This window comes from Pelobates fuscus, chromosome 3 (genome assembly GCF_036172605.1).
Source record: "Pelobates fuscus isolate aPelFus1 chromosome 3, aPelFus1.pri, whole genome shotgun sequence".
NCBI classification, from domain to species: Eukaryota; Metazoa; Chordata; class Amphibia; order Anura; family Pelobatidae; genus Pelobates; species Pelobates fuscus.
Window position 1 is genome coordinate 354581852 of NC_086319.1, and position 22732 is coordinate 354604583.

Consider the following 22732-nt stretch of genomic DNA (forward strand, 5'->3'; position numbering starts at 1 on the left):
TTGTTGGATTCGCGCTAACCTATTTTTCAACTACCGTTGAGGAGACCTACGAGACTTTATGGAGGAACCTGGTGTGCCCCGACTCCTACGCAGACATCTTTCCCTCTTGGACGAGGGCATTTCTGGATGGAAATCTGCGTTCCGGTTTGCTTTTCCCGTTCCTTTGAAGATTTCTGGGATTCACTATTCCCAGAGTAGTCGACCACCGTTTCCTCCACACAAGTTCAGTTCGGAAACCCTGAATGGACGTCCTTTGGAGTCTTTTCTCTACTGCGTCCGAGGATTACACAGTCCATTTGGAATATTGGTATCACTTAGAATACGGCTGGTTTGGCCACACTCTTGCCTGCATTATGAATTTATCCTCGGATGAGACATCTCACCAGGTAGGACAGGAAGGAACGGAAGATCCTCCTCGGTTTTCTATTGTGATTTTGGTGGTGGACTTAGGCGCATTCCTTGTGATTGGAGATATACCTGCAAGGCCACATCGCCGAATGACCCTGGCACGATCGGAGGAGCCGCCTTACGGATCATGAGTTGGGACATGGTGGCAGTTTCTTCTCGCGACCCTAAGTCCGAGATTGACCTTCGATATTATACGACTACAGGAATATGGCTAATAGGTCAGCATGCCAGCTCATGGACCGACTGCTAGGAAACAGGTCGCAACACCACGTACAATGGATTTACCAGCGGATGGTGCTTTTTTACGTATTTGAGATGCTTCGTCGACTGGCATCTTCTTTGATCCGTCTGCTGTCATTTATCATACTTGGAATGTCCAATTAGGATTACTCTGATATTTCCTGGAATAGATACCAGCGACACAAACAGCGTTGGATTGGTGAACTGAGCGTTGAAACAACAAATACGAAGCCTCCTGTCATGTTGTAAAATTGTAGATAATGCTAGCTTTAGTATACCTATAATCTTAATTTTATTAATGACAGGAGGCGAGTATTTCCCACCCATTCTTGTCCCTCCCTTGTTTAATGTTATAGTTTAGATTATCAGGTACGTATGCAACTCTGTTTGTTGTCTCTGCTACCTGTCGCTTGTTCCTTATGTCTGTGTTTTCTCATAAGTAGGGTTGGGATATCTACATATTAAGGTTAATTTTGGTTGCTACATTGGGTACCTACATGTTTATTCAGAGTACATTTCATTGGATAATCAACCTGTTCGATTCTGTTTTTCTCTCGTTTCCGTTTACAGTCCATCATCACTATCTAGTTTGACGGTTACTCTCGGATGGTGGACATCGTTATATTCATCGTATCTAGGACTTCGTTTCTTCCCCATGATGTTCTCTGCCTTTTATTCTGTTTTGTCGCAGCTTGAAAGAGAAAATGATGCATGGGGAGGGGAGTTTTATAGTACCTAACTTTTTTTCTGATTGGTTGTTTTTCTGTGCTGCTGTGGAGTTCTAGTAAAGAGAGACTTAAGCAAATACTCGCCTCCTGTCATTAATAAAATTAAGATTATAGGTACACTAAAGCTAGCATAATCTACAATTTTTAGCACAAAAAAAGACGTCCAAAAGTCACATTAAAAAATCCAGGAAGTTCTAACCATGTTCCAATGTGGGCTTTTCAACAATCAGTTTTGCCAAATATCCTATTTGCTAATGGTATATAATAAAACATATTGGTACTGAAGGCTTTATTAAAAATTACCAGTTCAAGCAAAACTCGCACTTCACTGGAAATTAAATAACATAATTGAATAAAATATTGAAAATCACCTGTGACGTGTTTAACCCCTTAAGTACACGACACGTGTCACATGTCATGATTCCCTTTTATTCCAGAAGTTTGGTCCTTAAGGGGTTAAGGAACAATCCAAGCACCACAATCAATACAGTTTTAGAACGTTTTGACTAGTGGACATTTACACCACTTATGGGAGGCTTCCAGGGTACCAGGGCCAGACTGGGGATACAAAGCAGCCCTGGAAAAAAAATCTATGCCAGACCCATAAGTCATTGCGCCATGTATTGTCACATGTAATATGTAAGGCTATGTCTTGCCACCCCAGATGATTGAGTAATATATAAGCATATATAGAACACAAATATATATTTCTTTTTTGAATATAAAATATTGGTCCTTTCATGCATGTAAAACGTTTAATTATACAGTAAGCATACTCACATGCAGACACAGACAATCTCACTGACACACACAAGCTCATTGATACACAGCCTCATAGACAAACAATCTCACTGATATATATATATATATATGCTCATTGACATAAAAACACAAGCTCACAGATGCACACACATAGGCTCACTGACAGACAATCTCACTGACACACACAGACAAGCTTATTGGTATACACACAAACGTAGTACAGACAAACTCTGACACGCACATGCTTTCTACAGAAAGGCTCACTGTCACACACACGCTCACTACAGAAAAAGCTCACTGACACACACAAGCTCGCTACAGACAAGCTCACTGGCACACAGACACTCACTATAGAAAAGCTCACTGATACACACATGCTTCCTATAGATAAGCTCACTGACACACAAATGCTCACTACAGACAATTTTACTGACACATACATGCTCCATACAGGAACACTCACTGACACACATGCTCCCTAAAGAAGAGTTTGCAATAAATGTGGTCTAGATATTCTGTGGCCACCCTTTACTTTTTCATGCGAACGGGTCATTGGCACAATGCCACACCTACAATGGAACAGATATGATGATATGCTTCTAAAACATATGTTACATATGTAGTGGAGAACCTCAGGCTTTATCAAACTGTTCCAAAACAATCTGACAGAATTTATCAGCGGTATTGAATATTTGTAGAACTATAACCAATGACAGACATACACACACAAGCTCACTCACTAGCAGGCACACACAAACACACACAAGCTCCCTCACTAGCAGGCACACAAGCTCACTCACTAGCAGGCACACACATGCAAGCAAGCTCACTCACTAGCAGGCACACACACACACACACAAGCTCACTCACTAGCAGGCACACAAGCTCACTCACTAGCAGGCACACACATGCAAGCAAGCTCACTCACACACACACACACAGCTTAATGTAGTGGTTATGGTGTCTATAGCCTGTCCCTGAAGGTTTTTCAATGTAAACACTGACTTTTCAGTTTAGTCTATATTTTCTGTATACACAAACAAAGCGCAGTTTCCTAAAATATTTATATCCATCACTGATATAACATATATCGATTTTAGGTGTCTCTAACCTTTGATCAATGTAAATGTAAACAAATATGTTACCTGAGCAGATTGCAAATATATAATTTTTTTGTAAAACAATAAGACAGATTTATCCCTTTCAATTTCATACAGAATGTGTTTCTCTCTGTAAAAATATTGGAAAACAAGGGACTCAATGAAAAACACTTAAGTACTGATATCTATCAACCCATCTATAAATCTATCTTTCTATAATATATCTATCTATATATCTTTTTATAATCTATCTAATTAAATCAGCATGTTGTTTATAAATGTATATGCCAGATAAACTACTTAAGCCTTACTAGTATTTGAATAAAAAGGTTATAAAAAAAACAAGGAATGCAAATAAAGCAAAAAAGCACGAGGTAGCCATCATTGGTTAAAGCACTTTTCTACTAAACAGGAGATCCTGAGTCTGAACCTCAGAGAGGTACCGTCTCCATTTTTTTTTTTTAGAAATAGCTCACTTATATAGCTAGTTTCAAATAATTATAAAAGATTAAGTCCTACCTTTCTGCAAACACTTTATTCGGTCTATCTTTACTGTTGTGTTGATCAGTTTTGAAACAATTTGTCTATCTTTCTTTCTATCTACCTATCAGTCTGCCTACTTGACTTCAGTCCCTAAATAATAAGGATATGAGTAATGGAGAGAAAAAAAATCTAAAAACTAAAAATGTAAATAAATTAAAAAGGTGGGCTGAACCTACAATTGTTTCATCAAGATCCACATTTCCTTATTAAACATTACAATTTACTTTAAACAAACCTTACATATTCCCTATGTTCTAAGATGATGAGTTGGGGATGTGGTAAAATGCATTCATAGTCTGAAATCTCCCCAAGAACATTCATGATCACTTCCTTCCAAGTAAATCTGTCACACCTCCCGTGCAGGAAATAGGGTTTCACATGAACGTAATAACTCAATATTAATATAATGAAGGATAAGCAGTAGATATGAGAAACCAGAACATTCAATTTGAACTTGCAGGAAAATGAAATAAGATAAATATTCTCTAGCTAACATGAGTTAATAACTGCAATGATCCTTTGCAAAAAATATATAGCGATAGTCTCTGTTCTGGGAAAGCAAAGCCTTGAGATCTCTGAGAAATGGAGCAGAAAGCCTACTGCAAACAACACCAAGGCTCTTGAACAGTTATATGAAAATAAATTAAATCACAGTCACAGGACTGATAGGCAGATACTAAATGATCAACAAAGCCTGCCAAGTTTAAAAAATGATTGGTCATTCGGCAAATGGACTTAAAAAACGAGTCTGATTTAATTCACACTTAATGAAATGACAGTAAAAATGTATCCTAATATATGTCTGTTGAATCTAAAGCTTCATTTTTAGTTTTATAGGCTATTCAATAGAACAGAAAATGAATATAATTAGGAAAATCTAAAATCTACTTTCTCTTGACGCCATCCACTTATCCATTTGAATCACTCCAAGTCTATACATTGCTCTTACTCTGCATACTATACACCTGCTAAAGACCTATGCCATGACCTTTTGGAGAGTCTTGAAGGTCAACCTCTTGCCCACAGACGATGGATCTGGTACCAAGAGTCCCTGAAAGGGGCTTGTGATGGTAGAAAATTGAAAAAAAATAAAACTATTCATTTTTACTTGATAACTCTGCAGTGCCCTCTGCTGGCTGATTAGAAGTGTACATTTATATAATGCTGGTATGCAAATTAGGGCAACCAAATACATAGTTAAATGCATATACTGTTGCTTTATTCATGTGAAAATGTTATTAGTATATAACTATTTAAGTATTATGTAGTTCATGTATTACCATGTATATGTTCTATATATTGGTATTTTAAATGTTTGTCACAACATGTTTAAGGAGTGGTCTCCAAAGGGTAGTCCTTGTTCAAAAAAAATAATTAAATAAAAAAAAGAAGTAACAGAGTCTTTGGACCTGTTGGCTGGCTGCATGGTCCCTGTAGCTTAGGCCAAGTACAAATAGTTGGGCCTGATAGCCACAAGTGCCTTTGTAAAGGCAAGTGTTATTCACAGTGTAGGCAGAGGTGTGGATACCTTGCTTATGGGAGGAACTGAATAGACAGAAGAAACTATACCTGCCTGGAAGAAGGAGTTGCAGCTTGGTCTAGAGTGGAAGAGACCCAAGTCAAGCTTTGGCGACTGGGTCTAAAGTACGCAAGGGACCCTGATAGCAGCGAGTAAGCAGACTTGGCTGAGGTATGGCTTGTCTAAAATATTATCCATTAAAGGAACTCTGCTAGGTACTCCTAAAGTTTCTCCTTGCATGCTGTCATTTTAAGTGATCCCTGGTTGGGCTCATGTGCTTACGAAAGCAAATCTCAGACTGCTCTGCCATAATGGCAACTGATGTTTTCCTCATGTGAATGTGCTACAATATTGTGATCTTTAGCCATTTTGCAACCCAGGATCACTTTAATGGTAGCATACAGGGAAATAAAGTTAGGGAACTTGATAGGGTTTATTAAAGCTATTAAAGGATATCCCAGTGGATTGGATGTATAACCCTTGATTTGCTATATATAACGTTTCTAAGGCTGACTGTTTTATAAGAACTCCTTTCCAATACTTATTAGAGGTAGGATGGGTAGGAAACATGTTTTTTTTTTTCTATGAGTGGTAATGGTAATTATTTAGGTTATTGAATGATCTAAGCTCAGCCAAGAATAGCACTTACCTCAACAAACTAGTTATTACTAATATTACTGAATATGCTAATTTGACTCACCCACATCTTATATAAAAAGCCACACTCATACATAAATGGTTCATAGATATAAACAATGACACAAACATACCTAGTTACACTCACACACCTATCCACACAAACATACAGAGATCCATTTTTCCAAAGCTTGCCAGAGTCACACACGTAAGTAGATGCACGTTCAAACAAAATCTCTCACCTGCTGTATTTTACATCTGCTGTCCAAAGGTAGAATGGATTTATTTAGAAATTGTTTTCATTTTTCAAATAATGCCACAATGATTCAGATGAAAATTGGTCATACCCTGCACCAGATAGGCACCTAATTAAGTGGCTATTGATTGTAGAAGCTGTTGGCAGAATTGCTGTCCTCACCAAATTAGGTCTAATAGCACTGATCTACACTCCAGGTTTTCAAACTGCTGATTATCACAGAGATTCTAAGAACATTGATACGTGATTACATCTGTGTGCTCACGAAACCTCTCTTGGAATCTTGGGGTGTGACAGTCAACTTAAGAGTTGTAGCATACTCCACCAACTTCAGTGTTACTCATTTTGTCTGTCTTTAGCACTGCTATGGTTAAAATGATTGAGAATGGCCACTTCTGTTCCCACTTTAAAAAGACATTAGAGATGTTCCGGACATTGAACTTGTGCTGGAAATTGTAATTAAAACATCCATGCTGTTCCACGTTTTATTGCTAATTTTGTCAAATTAAAATAATTTGAACTTTCTTATAAAATTAGTTATTTGTAATTATTTATGGTTCCCACTTTTCACAACGTTCTATAACAAGAATCTGAAACTCCGGTAACACAAATGTTGCTGAACTACAACTCCCATGATTCCCCGGCCATTTATTGCATTCAAAGTCCTCATTGAGGGAACTGTAAGTCATTCATTTCTGGGAGGCCAGAGGCTGAGATCTCTGCTCTATCCAATCACATTATGCATTGTGCTACAGAAATCGGATGTTTAAACTAAACACTAGCTTATTATAGTGGTTATGATGGAAATCCCCTCTTTTATGCCAAACTTTTTTAAAATGATCCTTTTAGACTTGGAAAACAATGGCAGGTTGCAAACGAACCTGGAGAATCTGCAGTATTTTAAATAAAATAAAGTCAGAAAGATTTCCAAGCTACAGCCTACAGCTTTTAGTATTGAGCCTTGTAGTTGGACTTTATGAGATGACACTCCCAGGATATGGGGAGGAAGGTTATAGTTCACATTTATTCAACTCTATAAAAGGTAGTTATAAAGGTTAGCACTGCAAGGACACAGTGATACACAATTTTGTATTGCAGGAATGGATTGTCCTACAGGAGTAAGAACAAAACATACTATACAGCGACTATAATTAGAAGTGAAACTCTGGCCATTGAGCGTCTTCGCACTTTCCACGTAGCAACAAAAATCTGAGATTGTTTCTATAGCAACTGCATATATTACTTTCTATAAACATGCAGTGTACACTTTCTTTAACAAATACAGCTGTATTTATAAAACTTTTAGCACCCCCTCGACTTTGGACTAAATAAAAAACTACATGGGGGTGTCTCGGTATATAGGAGCTATCCAATTTATTTACCAAATCTGAGAAAATATGTACGGTAATAGATACGATCAAACATAACAGAAAATAAACTTAACTAATAGGAATGACCTTTTTTGTTACAGTATACAGACTTTATTTAGATTTATGGCAATAATTCAGTCCTAAAAGGGTTTTTCTCAAGCTTCATAAAAGCCCTTTAGGATTGAAATGTTGCCATGTATCCAAATAAAAATGGTGTATTTGGACTTTACGTGCATTGAATGCTTTTGTATTTTCCTCGTACTTATATGTACTGCAACAGAGCATACTTTATACGTCAATAGGTACATCCATCAAAATGCTCTAAAAATCTATTTAAATAACTAAAAAAAAAAAAAAAATCTGATTTATAAAATCTGCACATACTTTTAGGCTAGAGGAGCAATGACCAATGACAGCTCAGCCACTTTACAGGAGCAGTGATTAATGGCTCGACAGAGGTGTTTTAGGGAAGTGCTCCTCAACCCTCTCCTCAAGGCACACCTAACAGTCCAGGATTTATGGATTATCCAGGTGTATATAAGGTGTTTAGAATTTTTTATTTTTTAAAAAACACCTTAGATACACCTGGGTAATCTCTAAATCCTGGACTGTTAGGTGTGCCTCGAGGAGAGGGTCGGGGAGCACTGCTTTAGGGCAGAGGTGGGCAATCTTTGGCCCTCCAGATGTTATGGACTACATCTCCCTTGATGTTTATGCCCTAAGAGTATTATGGTGATTCAGATTTACTCATAAATGGATTCCTGCCTAAGACTACTTAATGGGTAATCAGACTACGACAATACCGGATTCAAGGAACTTGGTCCTGAGGGTAGAAGTAGCCCATGTGCAGGTCTCTGCCAAAAGTACTGAGCTAGAAAGGAAATAGGATTTCAAGCAATTCTATAGAGATTATATTTTCAACTTTGGGGTATAGTAGTAGGTTGACTATGTTTCTTTAACAGACCATTTCCCTACCTTTGCACAGCTACCCCTACCTTTGCACAGACACCCCTGTGTCACCTCTCACTAACGAAAAAGAGACTCTATATGGTTTGTGGTTGAGCTTAGAAGTAAGTCTTTTTCAACGAAACTACAGGCTTTCTGAACTTGAACTGGTCCTTGTGGTCCTGACCCAACATTCTGTGGCTACCAGTCAGAAATGTTTTTAAATAGTTTGAGATGTTTTAATTTTGTGTTTGGACTTTAATAGTGATGTCCATTGTGTGTGTATATCCACATTCAGGGTTTTACTAGAAGGCTATTTGCCCTGTTACCATAGGATATACTTCCCAAGTGTCCCTGTTTAGGAGGAACAATGCCTATTTTGGAACCAAATTCCTCTGTCCCTCTTGCTTATCATAATGCTCATTGTTATTGTGTATGCATGTATAACAGACCTCCACTACAATAATACTCCTAGTAATGTATATTTAAACTACAATAAATCTGTTTATAAACCAGTCTGTGTGAAAATAATCATTTTCCCCCCTAAATTACATTTTAGTTGCATAAATTATTATTATTAAGTCACCTAAAATTTCTCAGAAAAGGCACCCTGACCACATACCACTCACATACCTAAAATCAAGGTGTCCAACTTTTTCCAACTGATATGTTGAGAGGTATGCCATAGGAGAGGTCTTCCAGACCAGACCATATTAGCTGCCGTGATACTCTATTAGTCTTCCATATTGTGCACAGTCCTTTGCCATTGTTTGTGTTTACCCTCACTAAGACTTGTCTTTTGTTTGGTATAAGGTTGTAAGAGATAGTAATCCTGGTTGTCAGATGGACATGTGATATCACTGATATCACTGAAGAAGCTCAGACAAGTAGCATTGAGGTATCAGGTTTTTGCAGTAACTCTCTGGTAGGCAATGTAGGAAACTTATGATGCCTCTAAATAGTAGAGATACCCAATACTTCTCTAGTTATTAGAAATACATGAGAATTCTAGGCAATTATAAATAGAAGAACTGTCAATAACCACAAAGAAAGATCACTTAGAAGGGATTTTGAAAATAAGCACCAAAAATAATAAATAAATGAGAGACATTTATATCAGTACTTACTGTTGGTGTTTGTTAACTTTTCTATAGAGTGGTTAAATAAAGTATGTGTGCTGTTTTTGTTTTATCTTCACTCATTTTGAGTGCCTTCCATTACCATTATTACTATAGAAATATAATTTAGGTTGCAGGTCATTTTTAACACCACAGCAAAAATATTGCAAAGGTGATAGAATAAGGCATGCAGCAGGCTAGAGGTATAAAATGAAACCCTATGTCATATTGGCTGATTCATAAAATCTTCAGTCAAAAAGTCCATGCACTAAATATTCAGTAAATGTTTAAGGATTTATAGAAATTTGTCTTGTGTGTGCCCTGCTTACTAGGTATCCTGCAGCACATTAAGAATTCTGTCTCTGAGCCGCCAGCTGCTTTCGTACTCTAAATCATGAAATGCCGCCAGAACCAGTCCTGCTAGAGCTGCACAAATTTAATAATCCTGAAAATTGATCAAGTATCTCAGCTGTGGCAAATGCCTTGAGTGGGCTCAGGGACACCGTGAGGTCAGAGAACTTCTGCAAATCCAAGCAAGAGATAATAGATAGATAGATAGATAGATAGATAGATAGATAGACAGACAGACAGACAGATAGATAGATGTGCGGGCACGTGGGTAGACAGATGGACGGACAGTTAAGTTGCTGCGTTTGTTATATCTAAAGCTTGTCTGATTAAAATGAAGCATGTATTTATATTTTCCAACCTGTTACTGGTTTAACCCTTGTTTCACAGTTCAAATACAACTTACATGTTTCATTTTGGTCATAATTTCTTGTATATGTGCCATTGGACTAATACTATAACATAAAAAAAAAACCTAAAGAAGACACAAACACACATATGACTCACAGGCAGTATGTGGCTATATCCTGCCTAAGATCTTACTGCAGAATCCCACCTTTCAATAACAGTAACCTACCGTTCACATATTTCTTCAGACTTCCACCAGTCATCCCACTGGGAGTTGTTATCTAAAATGACTATTGAAGACTGTAATGACTCGTTTTTGAGATATGTCATTCTGCAATATTTTGTCAATTTTCAAAAAAAGAATGATGAAATGATGAAAAGTTTCATAAAAATGTTCATGAAATTTATTTAGGGGCACCTCTATTTTGAATAAAAAAGATCTAAAATATGCATTTTAATTAGGCATCTTTAAATTAATTATCTGTCATAACAAACCTCATCCATGGTAGCCTAGATGCAAAAAGAATTAGACTTTTTCTTGCGCTGATACGTACCTTTGTCATGACTCCCTTATAGTATGGCTTTGTAATGCAGAGCCAATAATGTTATATACCTGTATACAATGCATTACAAGGATCTTGTGGGGTGGGTTTACAAAAAGGCAGAGTAGGCAACTGCCTGCAGACTTCTGTTTACAAGAGGTGCCTAACATTTTCCTTTATAAATATATTTTCATTTAATTTATATACGTTTGTTGCGTTATGGTTGTATTTTTTTGTTACATTTTTTTTTTGTAGAGGAATGGAGTGAGAGATGGCTTCCTGGCTTTCTGATATGTCCTCCAAATCACAAATAAAAATATCTGAGAATGATATACTTACGAGTACTTGGAATGTACCTAAAACCCTGTGCATGCAGTGCCAAGCTATGGAGGAGCCCTCAATAAGGACTATGCCTGTTCAAGCACAAGCCCCAACTCCCATGTGGTTACAATGAGGGTCAATTGATACTTTAACTGAGCTGCTTGTATCATGTGATTTTAAGGAATGCTTGCTGAGATCATGTCGATATGATCATATCACACAATACATGATAGACTAGTAATGTAACTAACCAGCTAGGACTAAAATTCCCTAAGCCATATATAATTACAGAAGATGCCAGATAAAAAGAAAATTTGAGGCAGGAGAAGACAGCATCATTGGATTCTCTGTAAGAGTGAAGAATCTCTGCCTATTTCCTCTTGTAAATGGCGCTTGCTATTAATGCAAATTAACAGGCGAGATAATCTTTCAGATGAACACGGCGTCAACAGACTTTTAAACACATCTATAATTATCACAAGGGGAGCCCTGCACATTTTGTTTACCTGAAAGCTTTTAGCGTTAATGCTTCTCTGACTGTCTGTAGCTCTTAGTTTGGTATCCAGGACTTTCATTAAGGTCTCAGTGTTCCGTACATACTGCAGATCCCTAAATGTACGTAAATCGAGGACTTCCATGGACTGGGAGATGTTCTGGACCTGGAATAAATAAATAAATAAATGTGTTACTACACAGATTTTTTTTTTTTTTAAAAAAGAATTGTCTCCCTTCAAATATTCTACGTTAAAATGATGGGAAAAGCTTTGAAGAGAATCTGTTAACTACATAGTGTTTATTATACTTTGGAACATGAACACAGAGCAGAAAAATATAAGGATGTTTTTAAAGATGGATGGATGTTGGTACTTTCTCTGTGTTAACCCCTTAAGGACACATGACATGTGTGACATGTCATGATTCCCTTTTATTCCAGAAGTTTGGTCCTTAAGGGGTTGGCATGGTATAGTTATACATCTTCATCTTAAGTATCAGTGACAAAAATCATTATGTGTTTGGGCTGGCAAGGATTATTACGTTTTTAGCACAGCTAGTGTACTGCTCTAGTGTACCTGATGTCATCTGTTCACCAAATGCATATGCTTTCAGGAGGAAAAATATTGTGTGTGGATAAAAATATGCATTGGTAGAGTACACAAGTGCATTCTCAATGTAATCACTTACTTGACTTGTACATGGCAGGATTGTTCAGTTCGGCCGAATCATTTTTCCCGAAATTGACATTTACGGCTTGGCCAAATGTTCTTCATGAAAAACTTTTCAAGGAAACATTTGAACAATTGGAACATGAAAATAGGCAAATCAGTAGACTGCAAACTATATGCATATAATACATTTTATGTACATACTTTTGCAGTATATGGGTAGGTGCATTTTCCTGCCATTTGGCTCACAGAACAAGTGAGAAAAAATATGCAATAGAGGAAAAAAAAGGAGGAGCAATGAAACAATCTATTTTTATAAAATGTATAAGTATAGTTGCTTTTTTTTTTACTGCTCCTCCTTTATTCCCACTGCTGGACATTTTGATCTTGATTTGCAAATCTAATCAAAATTTAGTGGCTGTCCCCTAGCCATAAAACACCTTTCTTCCCATCAATCATTCCTCATTTTTTTGGTGCCATGGGTGGAACTTTGATTACTGAATGTTTGGCAATCGCACAAATCATTTGCTTGAGTATATGTCCATATGGTGCTTAGGAGATACAGAATTTAATTGAACAGCCGATAGGACCAAAATCAACCAAATCAAAATTCGACTGAATTTGAATGCACAAGTCTAGTAATCACTGGGATGGCTTGGTTCATTTTCTGTCAACCCTTCTGCTATTTCCTGTGTTCCACATGCTAAGTTCAGTAACCCTGCTAGGCTCCTGTGCCATGCTTCTGGGGGATAATGTGTTTTATTCCTTTGTGATGCAGAGAAGGATTTTGTGGAAAAGGGCAACTTTGTCTGAGTAAACTACTAGAACACAGTGATGGAAATTTGGAAAAGGCCCCAGGGAGAGTGTGCAGCTTAGCGGACAGGGGCACATGTATGAGTGTGGGATGGATAAAGCATGATTGGCTATATGCTACATGTGGGAGTGGGAGATGTGAGGAAGTGGGTGGTGACAGATTAGACTGACCTCAGTGCCACTTAGGAGCTGGGCCAGCAACAAGTTTCCCGCCCACCCTTCCTTTGCTGTTTTGGGCCCAGGGGGTTGTCACAGCGAGGCGGGGTGTGTCCTTGCCAAATAAGGGATGGTTTGGTAGATTAGATGAAAAAGGGGGATAATGGCCGGGTCTCATCCTCCCCCTGTCTCTTATGGTGAACCTGGAGGAGGTACCAGGTTGGACGTGTCCCCACTGGGTTGTAAGTCGACCAGTGGGGAGCATTATGGTTGGGCCCCACCGAGTGGGTGGGGAGCCCTGAAAAGGAAGATGTTTTTATTATGCCGAGGGGGGGAGGTGAGAGCCTTGGGGAAGTTAGATTGGCAAGGACGGTTTCTTTGGTTACTGTATGACTATATGCAAATTGTTTATGTTAATTTATGATAATTATTATTTCGTTATATGTTAAAAGGAGTTATACAGTATTTGGTTGTGTTAATAAATGCTGTGGCCTGTTTTCTCCAAGAAGTTGTCTGTCGTTATTTGAAGGGGTAAGTTATGGTTTTATGGGGGATGAAGGGAATGCTATCCAATGCCCACTACGTACATACATGTATGGGGAAATATTTAGTATTCCCTAATTTCAACACCAAGACCTTGACTCCCAATAATCACAGTTCAAGCACGTTTGTCTAGGGCCACACTATCTATGTTTGGCACCATATAACCCAAATATTTGAGACAGCCTATTGAGAGCCCTGTACATGAGACAGCCCTCTGAATAAAGTATAATATTTATGTTGGATTGGAAACAGAATTAAAAATTCTTCCGTCTGTGTAAACACAGAGGTTGTAATGAAGATTTTGATAGTTTTTAGAAGATCTGCTGAGATCAACAGCTTTACCAATAGGCAAACATGTGTTAGACCAGTCCCCTGTGATTAGTGCTGGAAAAAAGACGTAGGCACAGCAATATGAAAAGTACAAGCCTTAAACTCCTTTCAGTAATCCTCTTCATGTGACATCGGCCAGTTCACACAGAGCACCGTGAGTATATGAAGCCATATCCCCACTATCTTCATCAAAATACCCTGTGTATAAATGGACCAGTGACAGTAGGAATGCATTACTTGGTATTAAAACCCTACAATCTCACCCCACCAGAAACAGAGGAAATAGATTGTAACTGTCCGCTTATTACTTTAAATCCTTGATCAGCACTGACTGCCACAGGCGGAACCTTTCTGCCTTCCTCTTGTTTCCCTGGGGAATGTTTCATCATCAGACCCCCCTCCTTCCTCTAATTTTGGAGGCATAAGGCTGTGTGACTCAGCATTCAGATGCCAAGCAAGCCAGCAGCACCTCGTGGGAAGGCGATTCTTATCGAGTTTTTTCTAAAGTTTAAAGTTGCATTGTCTATAAAAGTATATATGTTCTTAGGCATAAATTGTGTCCATGCTGTAGCCCCATGTAGCTAGAGCGCAGCTAAGCGGAAAAAGGCCTTGACAGGGGTTAGGAGGCGGGCTTAGGAGGAAGTAAGCAAGGGTTGGAATTATGGGTAAGTAGGATTGGCTATTTAAATGAGCAGCCATTTTAGGTGAGTCATTCTAACTTTCTACCTGGTTGAGTTTGTGTTCACCCCTGTGTTTACAGATTCGGCTTGGTGGGATTTTCCTTTTTTGTCTCCTCTGCAGGTACGATGGACGACGTGGAGCGTTTGCTGGAGGGGATCAGGTCAGCGGCGAGGAATCAGGGAGCAGACTGGCTGCGGGCCCAGCTGGGCCCTGCCCTGGCGGAGGCGGCGGAACGGGACGGCGGCAGTGGCAGACCGGTCCGGGCCAGGAGGCCCCCGAGGAGGCTAAGCCCGGGCGTGGGGCCCGGTGAAGACATCCCTGGTGGCAGTGGCGGTTCCGCTGCGGGCGGCAGCAGGCCCGGTAGCCGCGTGGTCGAGGCTCCGCCTCCCCGCGAGCGGCCGGAGCCTCGGATAAGTGCTCGGTGGCGGAAGGATGTCGCGGACGGGGGCGCTGCTGCTTTCGGGACCGAGGTGCCCGGGCGGCCGCCTGGTGGTTCGGGAACCACGGAGGGGAGGTCCAGGAGGGCTTCCCCCCCATCGGAGAGTGATGATGCCGATGAGTCTGGATCCGGGAGACCGCATGGCCGGCCTGGGAGGCAACAGGCAAGTGCAGAGGGCTCCGGACGGGGCCCTCTTGGCGGGAAGGATGCTAGGGGGAGCTCTGCCACAAGGGGGGGCGGGAGTAGGCCAGTAGAGGGCGCCCGGGCCCTAGTCGTAAGGGGGGAGGGTCCTGGGGCCCCTAAGAGAAAGTGTGGTCAAAAAGGGTTAAGTTCCAAGGGCGGTGGGGGTTCCCGGGGTGCGGCCAGGTCAGTGAGCGGGTCCCCCGAGGGGGCGGATGGTAGGTCTGGGTTGGCGGGGTCTGGTAAGCATGGGGGGAAGGGTAAAGGGGCTGTGGCAGTTGGTGCGGGGAAGGAGGTCCCGGAGGTAGATAGGCTGAGAAGTGGGGTAGGCGGGGGATTGGGATCCTCTGTAGTGGGTGGGCGGCGGGGGGGCTGTGGCCTTCGGGGGGGCCCGGGTTCTGGGAGTAGTAGTGGCAGCCCCTCTCCAGTTAGATCTCCGGGGTCCCGGGATACTCGGGGGAGGTCAGGTCGGCACTGCTCCCCCTCGGACAGCTCGGCAGGGGATGGTGTGGCAGCCCCTAGGTATGGTCGGCGGGGGCGGCCTACTGGTAGAGACGGGAGGAGTCGTAGCCCCAGGGGTTCCCAGGTGCCGTGTGGTAGTAGAGCTCAGCGGGAGGCTTCGGTACAGAGCAGGCGCTCCCGGGGTCGTGACGGGAGGGGAAGTGATGCTCGTTACACCCTACCCAGGACTTCTTCTCCTTGTCCTAGGTCTCGGAGCCGTTCCGCCTCCTCGCAGGCAGGACACCGGGTGGGCTCCCCGGTCGGCGAGACAGAGGCGGAAGTTCCTCTTCCTGGACGTCGGGCGATCAGCACTGCAGCCCCCACCATTCAGGTGTCAGGGGGCTTGGCCGGTGAGTCCAGTGGGTCACTACACTCCAGCGCTTTAGTTACAACACTTCAGGCACTACTCCACTCATTGGGGGCGGGGGGTGACACTAGCGGCATTGGTCAGGTGTGGGCTCCAGGAGCTGTGGCTACGGGCTCTCGGGTCGGGAATTCCACAGGGCCTAGTTCGGGCGGGGACATGGTGGTGCCGCAGGAAGTAGGGGAGGCTGGGAGTGAGCGGGCTGAGTTGACAGGGGGTATCCCCGACGCGGCTAGGCAGCACGCGTATGTATCTTTTGCGGGTCCGCTGGGGGTTCACTTGAAACAGGACGTAAAGGATAAGATATGGAAGGGTGAGTTCTGTGAGATTTTCTCCCTCCTCCCATTGGAGGACTTTATTGACCTCAAAGAGGAGGATAAGAAGGATGAGAAAAAGGAAGAGGAGGAAAAGAGGAAGCGGTATCGCAAGATTCCGAAATCCTTTGGTAATTGGTTGAGGGCCTTTTGCGTGCTGGCTAGCGTGCTCGGCGAGAAATCGCCGGGGTTATGCTCATCTCTGTTTTGCTATCTGGATGGCATTTGGGAAGCGTACCATACTTACGGGGGGTTGGCGTGGTGGCGGTATGATTAGCAGTTTAGGCAACGGCTGGCGGCTAATCCAGGTATGCGGTGGAATCAGATGGACCTGCCGCTCTGGATGAAGCTGATGATGGCGCAGAAGGCGCAGCCCTTTCAGAACTCGGCCGGCGCAAGGGGGCAGTCCGCCTCGTCGGCCACCTTACAAAAGGGCTTATGCTGGCTCTATAATGAGGGCCAATGCAAATGGGGGGCCACCTGTCGTTTCAAGCACGAGTGCTCCGGCTGCGGGGGCGCTCATGGGCTCAACCGCTGCTTCAAGAAGGGTAAGTCCGGAGGCGCCAGTGCGGCTGTCGCGGCCGGGGGAGGGGGTGCATCCGCTTCCCCGGGGCTTAACCCCAGTGAGGCTAAGCGCGATGGAGCCATGGCTAAGCCGCTACGGTAACAGGGCGGATGCTGCTGTGCTCCTGGCGGGTTTTGCGACGGGGTTTTTTATTCCGTTTCAGGAGCGGGAGGGGGGATCGGGGAGGCTGCGCAACCTGAAGTCTGTCGCTGACTTCCCGGACGTGGTGAGGGAGAAGCTGGGCAAAGAAGTCGGGCTGGGCCGCATGGCGGGCCCGTTCGCAGTGCCTCCGATGGAGGGCCTGCGGATTTCCCCACTTGGGGTGGTTCCCAAGAAGGAGCCGGGTAAATTTAGACTCATTCACCATCTCTCATACCCGAAAGGGGAGTCGGTGAATGACGATATTAGTAAGGACTTATGCTCGGTGTCGTATGCGTCTTTCGACCGGGCGGTCGAACTGGTCAGGCGGGCCGGGCATGGGGCTCTGATGGCTAAAGTGGACATTGAAGCGGCGTTTCGGCTGCTGCCGGTCCACTCGGACTGTCATCACCTACTAGGGTGTTTCTTCGAAGGGGCCTACTTCGTGGACTTGTGCCTGCCCATGGGTTGTTCCATTTCGTGCTCCTATTTTGAGAAATTTAGCACTTTTCTCGAATGGGTGGTACGGGAGGAGGCGGGGAATCGTTCTATTGTGCATTATTTGGATGATTTTCTGTGTGTAGGGCCGGCTGATTCCTTGGAATGCCTGCGCCTGCTGCGGACGGTTGAGTGGGTGGCGGGCCACTTCGGGGTTCCGCTGGCGGCGGATAAAACGGAAGGCCCGACCACGTGTCTGAGTTTCCTGGGACTGGTGATAGACTCAGGGCTGGGCGAATGTCGGCTGCCCCGGGATAAGCTGGACAGGCTTCGAGGGGCAGTGGCTGCTGTGGCTGGGGCGCGCAAGGTTACCCTGCGGCAGCTGCAGTCTTTGATTGGGCTGCTCAATTTCGCGTGCCGGGTCATACCAATGGGGAGGGTCTTCAGTCGCAGTTTGTCGGCTGCTACCGCGGGGGTTCGGTCCCCGCACCATTTCATCCGGGTGTCGGCGGCCATGAGAGCGGACTTGGGCATCTGGGATGCCTTCTTGCGGGATTTTAATGGGACGGTGTTGTTCCGGCAGGAGGGCCAGTCGTCGGCCGAGCTGGAGCTTTTCACGGATGCATCGGGCAGTGTGGGCTTTGGGGCGTATTTTGGTGGTAGCTGGTGCGCGGAGAGGTGGCCGGACTCTTGGGGATCGAGCCCTCTTATGCGCAACTTGGCTTTCCTTGAGTTGTTCCGTTGGTCGTTGCAATGGCACTGTGGGGCGACGGGCTGCGCGATCGGAAGGTGGTCTTTTTCTCGGACAACATGGCAGTGGTACACGCGGTGAATCGTCAGTCTGCGGCCTCGAAGCCGGTGGTTAGGCTGCTTAGGCGACTTGTGTTGCTGTGTATGTCTCGGAATGTTGTTTTTCGCGTGCGCCATGTTCCAGGCTATTTGAATGAGGTGGCTGATGCTCTGTCTCGTTTTCAGTGGTCCCGATTCTGGCTGGCGGCGCCGGGGGCATCGAAGGAACGTCAGGCTTGCCCGGACGGGATTTGGCAGCTGGGAGCATCCTGCTTGGAGGACTTGTGAAGGCTTCCCTGGCACCGGCCACTTGGGCCTCGTACAGTAAGGTTTGGGGCTTGTGGGAGCGGTCGCTGGACGGGTTGGCCTTGGACGGCGGGGATGCCCTGCGGGATGCTTTCCTGTGGTACACCTGTCAGTTGCTGGCGAAAGGGCCGTCCCCTGCCGTGGTGGACAGGTCCATGGCGGCGATGGCGTTTTGGTTTAGGTGGCATGGGAAGGAGGACTTTACCAAGACCTTCATCATCAGGCAAGCCCTGAAGGGTTATCGCAAGGGACGCAGGTCACCAGATACCAGGCGCCCGGTGTCGGTTAAGCTATTGGGGGATTTGGTGGGTCTATTGCCTGAGGTCTGTTTCGATGGGTTCGAGGCTTCGCTGTTCAAGGTGGCGTTTATTTTGGCCTTTTTTGGGGCATTCCGAATTGGGGAATTGGTGAGTGCTAATAAGTTGGTGCAGGGGGGTCTGCAAGTTTCGGGGGTTCGTGTTTTGGATAGGAAGGTAGTAGTGCACCTTGGCAGATCCAAAACGGACGTCCGCGGCGTGGGCCGGGACGTGACACTGTGGGCCTTGCCGGGCTCGGCTTTGTGCCCGTTGGCTGCTACGGCGGAGTACCTGGCGCGGAGGCCGGCGATAGGGGGTTCCTTGTTGGTACATGCTGACGGATCGTCCCTTTCTCGGTTCCAGTTTACGAAAGTTTTTCGGTTGGGCCTAGGTAAGTTGGGGCTTCGGGCTGAACGATTTGGAACGCACTCGTTCCGTATTGGGGCGGCCACGGAGGCAGCACGGTTGGGATTGGGGGACGAGGTGGTGAAGCGGATAGGGAGGTGGGAATCGGTAAGATTCCGTTCCTATGTCCGGTTGGGTTTGTTGGAATGATGGACTTGGGGTCTATATAAAAAAAAAAAAAAAAAAGATAAAGGATAACTGAATAAATTAAAATGGAACACTTCGATGTTTTGGGCTGGGGTGGGGGTCTCTGTTAGACTTCCCTCACCATTTGTTTTCTCCTCCCCAAGGCGTGTGGCATGGATCGTGGGCCATTCGTTTGTCTTCTGGGCCGAGAGGAGGGCCGCAGCTCGAGTACAAGGCCAGCAGCTGGGTTTTCCGAGAGGCCAGTTGGCAGTTCGTTGGTTTGGGTATCGGGGATTTTGCTGGGGGGATGTTTGTGGTGCACTGTTTAGGATGCTGGCGGCGGGGTTCGCGCCGGACTTGCTGGTCCTACATGTGGGGGGTAATGACCTGGGCCTTACGCCGCAACGCCGGCTGGTGAAGTGGATGAAGCAGGACATTAACAAGTTGAGAGGCCTGCTTCCGGGGGTCATGTTAGTTTGGTCGGAAATTGTCCCGCGGCGCCGGTGGCGGTACGCACGGGATCCGGTGGCTATGGATAGGTGCAGGAAGAAAGTGAACAGCTTGATGGCAAGCTTTGTCCGGAAGGTGGGGGGTGTGGTGGTGAGGCACCTTGAGCTGGAGGAAGGGTTGCCAGGATACTACCGCTCAGATGGTGTTCATCTCTCGGATGTGGGTTTGGACCTGCTCAACTTGGGTTGGCAGGATGGTATACGGATGGCACTGTTTCTTCGGGGTGGCGGAGCTCAGACAGCTTAAGGGGTCAAGGTCTGAGCTTGTGGCGGGACGGGGAGCTGAAGGAGAGGAAATAGGCTCCCCAGGATGAACGTGAGGTGGAATAAACAAATTGTGGTCATCGGTGGTTGAGAGGTTTCGAGTCCTGGAGGTGGCTCAGAACCTGGTGGGGCAGGGGTATCCGGGTATACCCCTGCCGTGGTTAATGGATGGTTGGCACTTTTACAATTGGTGGATTGGAATAATGTTGGTGTATGTTATAAATATGTATATGTGTTATTATATGGGGTCATTGCCTTTTGTATGGTAGCCGAAGGAACAGGATGCGAGGGGGCGGAGTATGGGGGGCAATGACCCATGTTTATCTGTTAATTTATTATCGATATTATTATTATTATTATTATTATTAATATTATTATTATTATTGGTTAATAAAGCTGTGGACAAATTTCCCCATATTCATTAGTGTCTGTGTGTTATTGGGTTAGAATATGGGTTTGGTTTGTCCTGGATTCCGACTGCCCAAAATGGCGACTATACACCTGTCATGTTAGTTAAAGGAACACTATAGTCACCTAAATGACTTTAGCTAAATAAAGCAGTTTTAGTGTATAGATCATTCCCCTGCAATTTCACTGCTCAATTCACTGTCATTTAGGAGTTAAATCACTTTGTTTCTGTTTATGCAGCCCTAGCCACACCTCCCCTGGCTATGATTGACAGAGCCTGCATGAAAAAAAAAAACTGGTTTCACTTTCAAACAGATGTAATTTACCTTAAATAATTGTATCTCAATCTCTAAATTGAACTTTAATCACATACATGAGGCTATTGCATGGTCTAGCAAGCTATTAACATAGCAGGGGATAAGAAAAGCTTAATTAAACAGAACTTGCAATAAAGAAAGCCTAAATAGGGCTCTCTTTACAGGAAGTGTTTATGGACGGCTGTGCAAGTCACATGCAGGGAGGTGTGACTAGGGTTCATAAACAAAGGAATTTAACTCCTAAATGGCAGAGGATTGAGCAGTAAGGCTGCAGGGAAATGATCTATACACCAAAACTGCTTCATTAAGCTAAAGTTGTTCAGGTGACTATAGTGTCCCTTTAACAGATATGCTCTAGATAATCCAAATGTTTGTATATTAAGTATTGTAACCCAAATCCTTCTACATATAGTCATGTTTCCTTAGATGTTTAATGTAATTTAGATATGTGTGCAGACAACTGAGCTCTACCTTGTAACTCCACATTTGTAATTCTGTTGTAACCCCCTTTTGGTGATCTAAACAAATGTATTGTATGTCATTTTACAGTTTTCACGGTGCTTATGGTTCACGGTGCTCGAGGTGTTAAAGAGATTAACGTTGGTGGTGCTCAACCCTCTTGCACATCTTTGATGCAAAAGAATAAAAGTAAGGCACCCGTCAGAAGCTCTCCTCTCGTTATTTACTCAATGCCAAAGAGGCAGCTATACAGATGAAAGAATCAACATGTAAATAAATTATATAAGCTGTTAAAATGAAAAGATAATATTCCAAAATATGTGCGAGGAATGAAAATGTATAAGTAAGATGGAGGAAGTATGCACTTAAGGCTCAAATATGGGAGATGGCAACTAACTGCTAACAAAAATATGGAATTCATAAAATAAAAATAAGAGTAAATGCAGGCCTAAAAAAAATTAAATAATAAATGAGCTGTTCAAGGAGCTCAGAAATCCACATGAGTGCATTGCGTGAGACAGTTCCTGTAGCCCCATGTAGCTAGAGCGCAGCTAAGCGGAAAAAGGCCTTGACAGGGGTTAGGAGGCGGGCTTAGGAGGAAGTAAGCAAGGGTTGGATTATGGGTAAGTAGGATTGGCTATTTAAATGAGCAGCCATTTTAGGTGAGTCATTCTAACTTCCTACCTGGTTGAGTTTGTGTTCACCTCGGTGTGCGCGGACTTTGCTTGGTTGGATTTTCTTTGTCTCCTCTGCAGGACCAATGGACGACGTAGAGCGATTGCTGGAGGGGATCAGGTCGGCAGCACGGCATCAGGGTGTGGACTGGCTACGGGCACAGCTCGGCCCTGCCCTGGCGGAGGCGGCGGATCGGGACGGCGATGGCGGGAGACCGGTCAGGGCCCGGAGGCCCCCGAGGAGGCTAAGCCCGGGCACGGGGCCCGGTGAAGTTGTCCCCGGAAGCAGTGGGGTTCCGGTTGCGACCGGCAGCAGGCCCGGGAGCCGCGTGGTCGAGGCCTTGCCTCCCCGCGTGCGGACGGAGCCTCG

The 22732-nt window shown here is 44.1% G+C and overlaps 1 protein-coding gene across 2 annotated transcripts in view; it reads right to left on the reverse strand.

The window, feature by feature from the left end:
• The window catches only part of OLFM2 (olfactomedin 2), a 290888-nt gene that overhangs the window by 70768 nt on the left and 197388 nt on the right, over positions 1 to 22732 (reverse strand). For both annotated transcript variants that reach the window (XM_063449181.1, XM_063449182.1), the window contains exon 3: positions 11691 to 11843. In XM_063449181.1, the coding sequence (XP_063305251.1) occupies positions 11691 to 11843 (153 nt within the window). The remainder of the gene's footprint in view (positions 1 to 11690; positions 11844 to 22732) is intronic.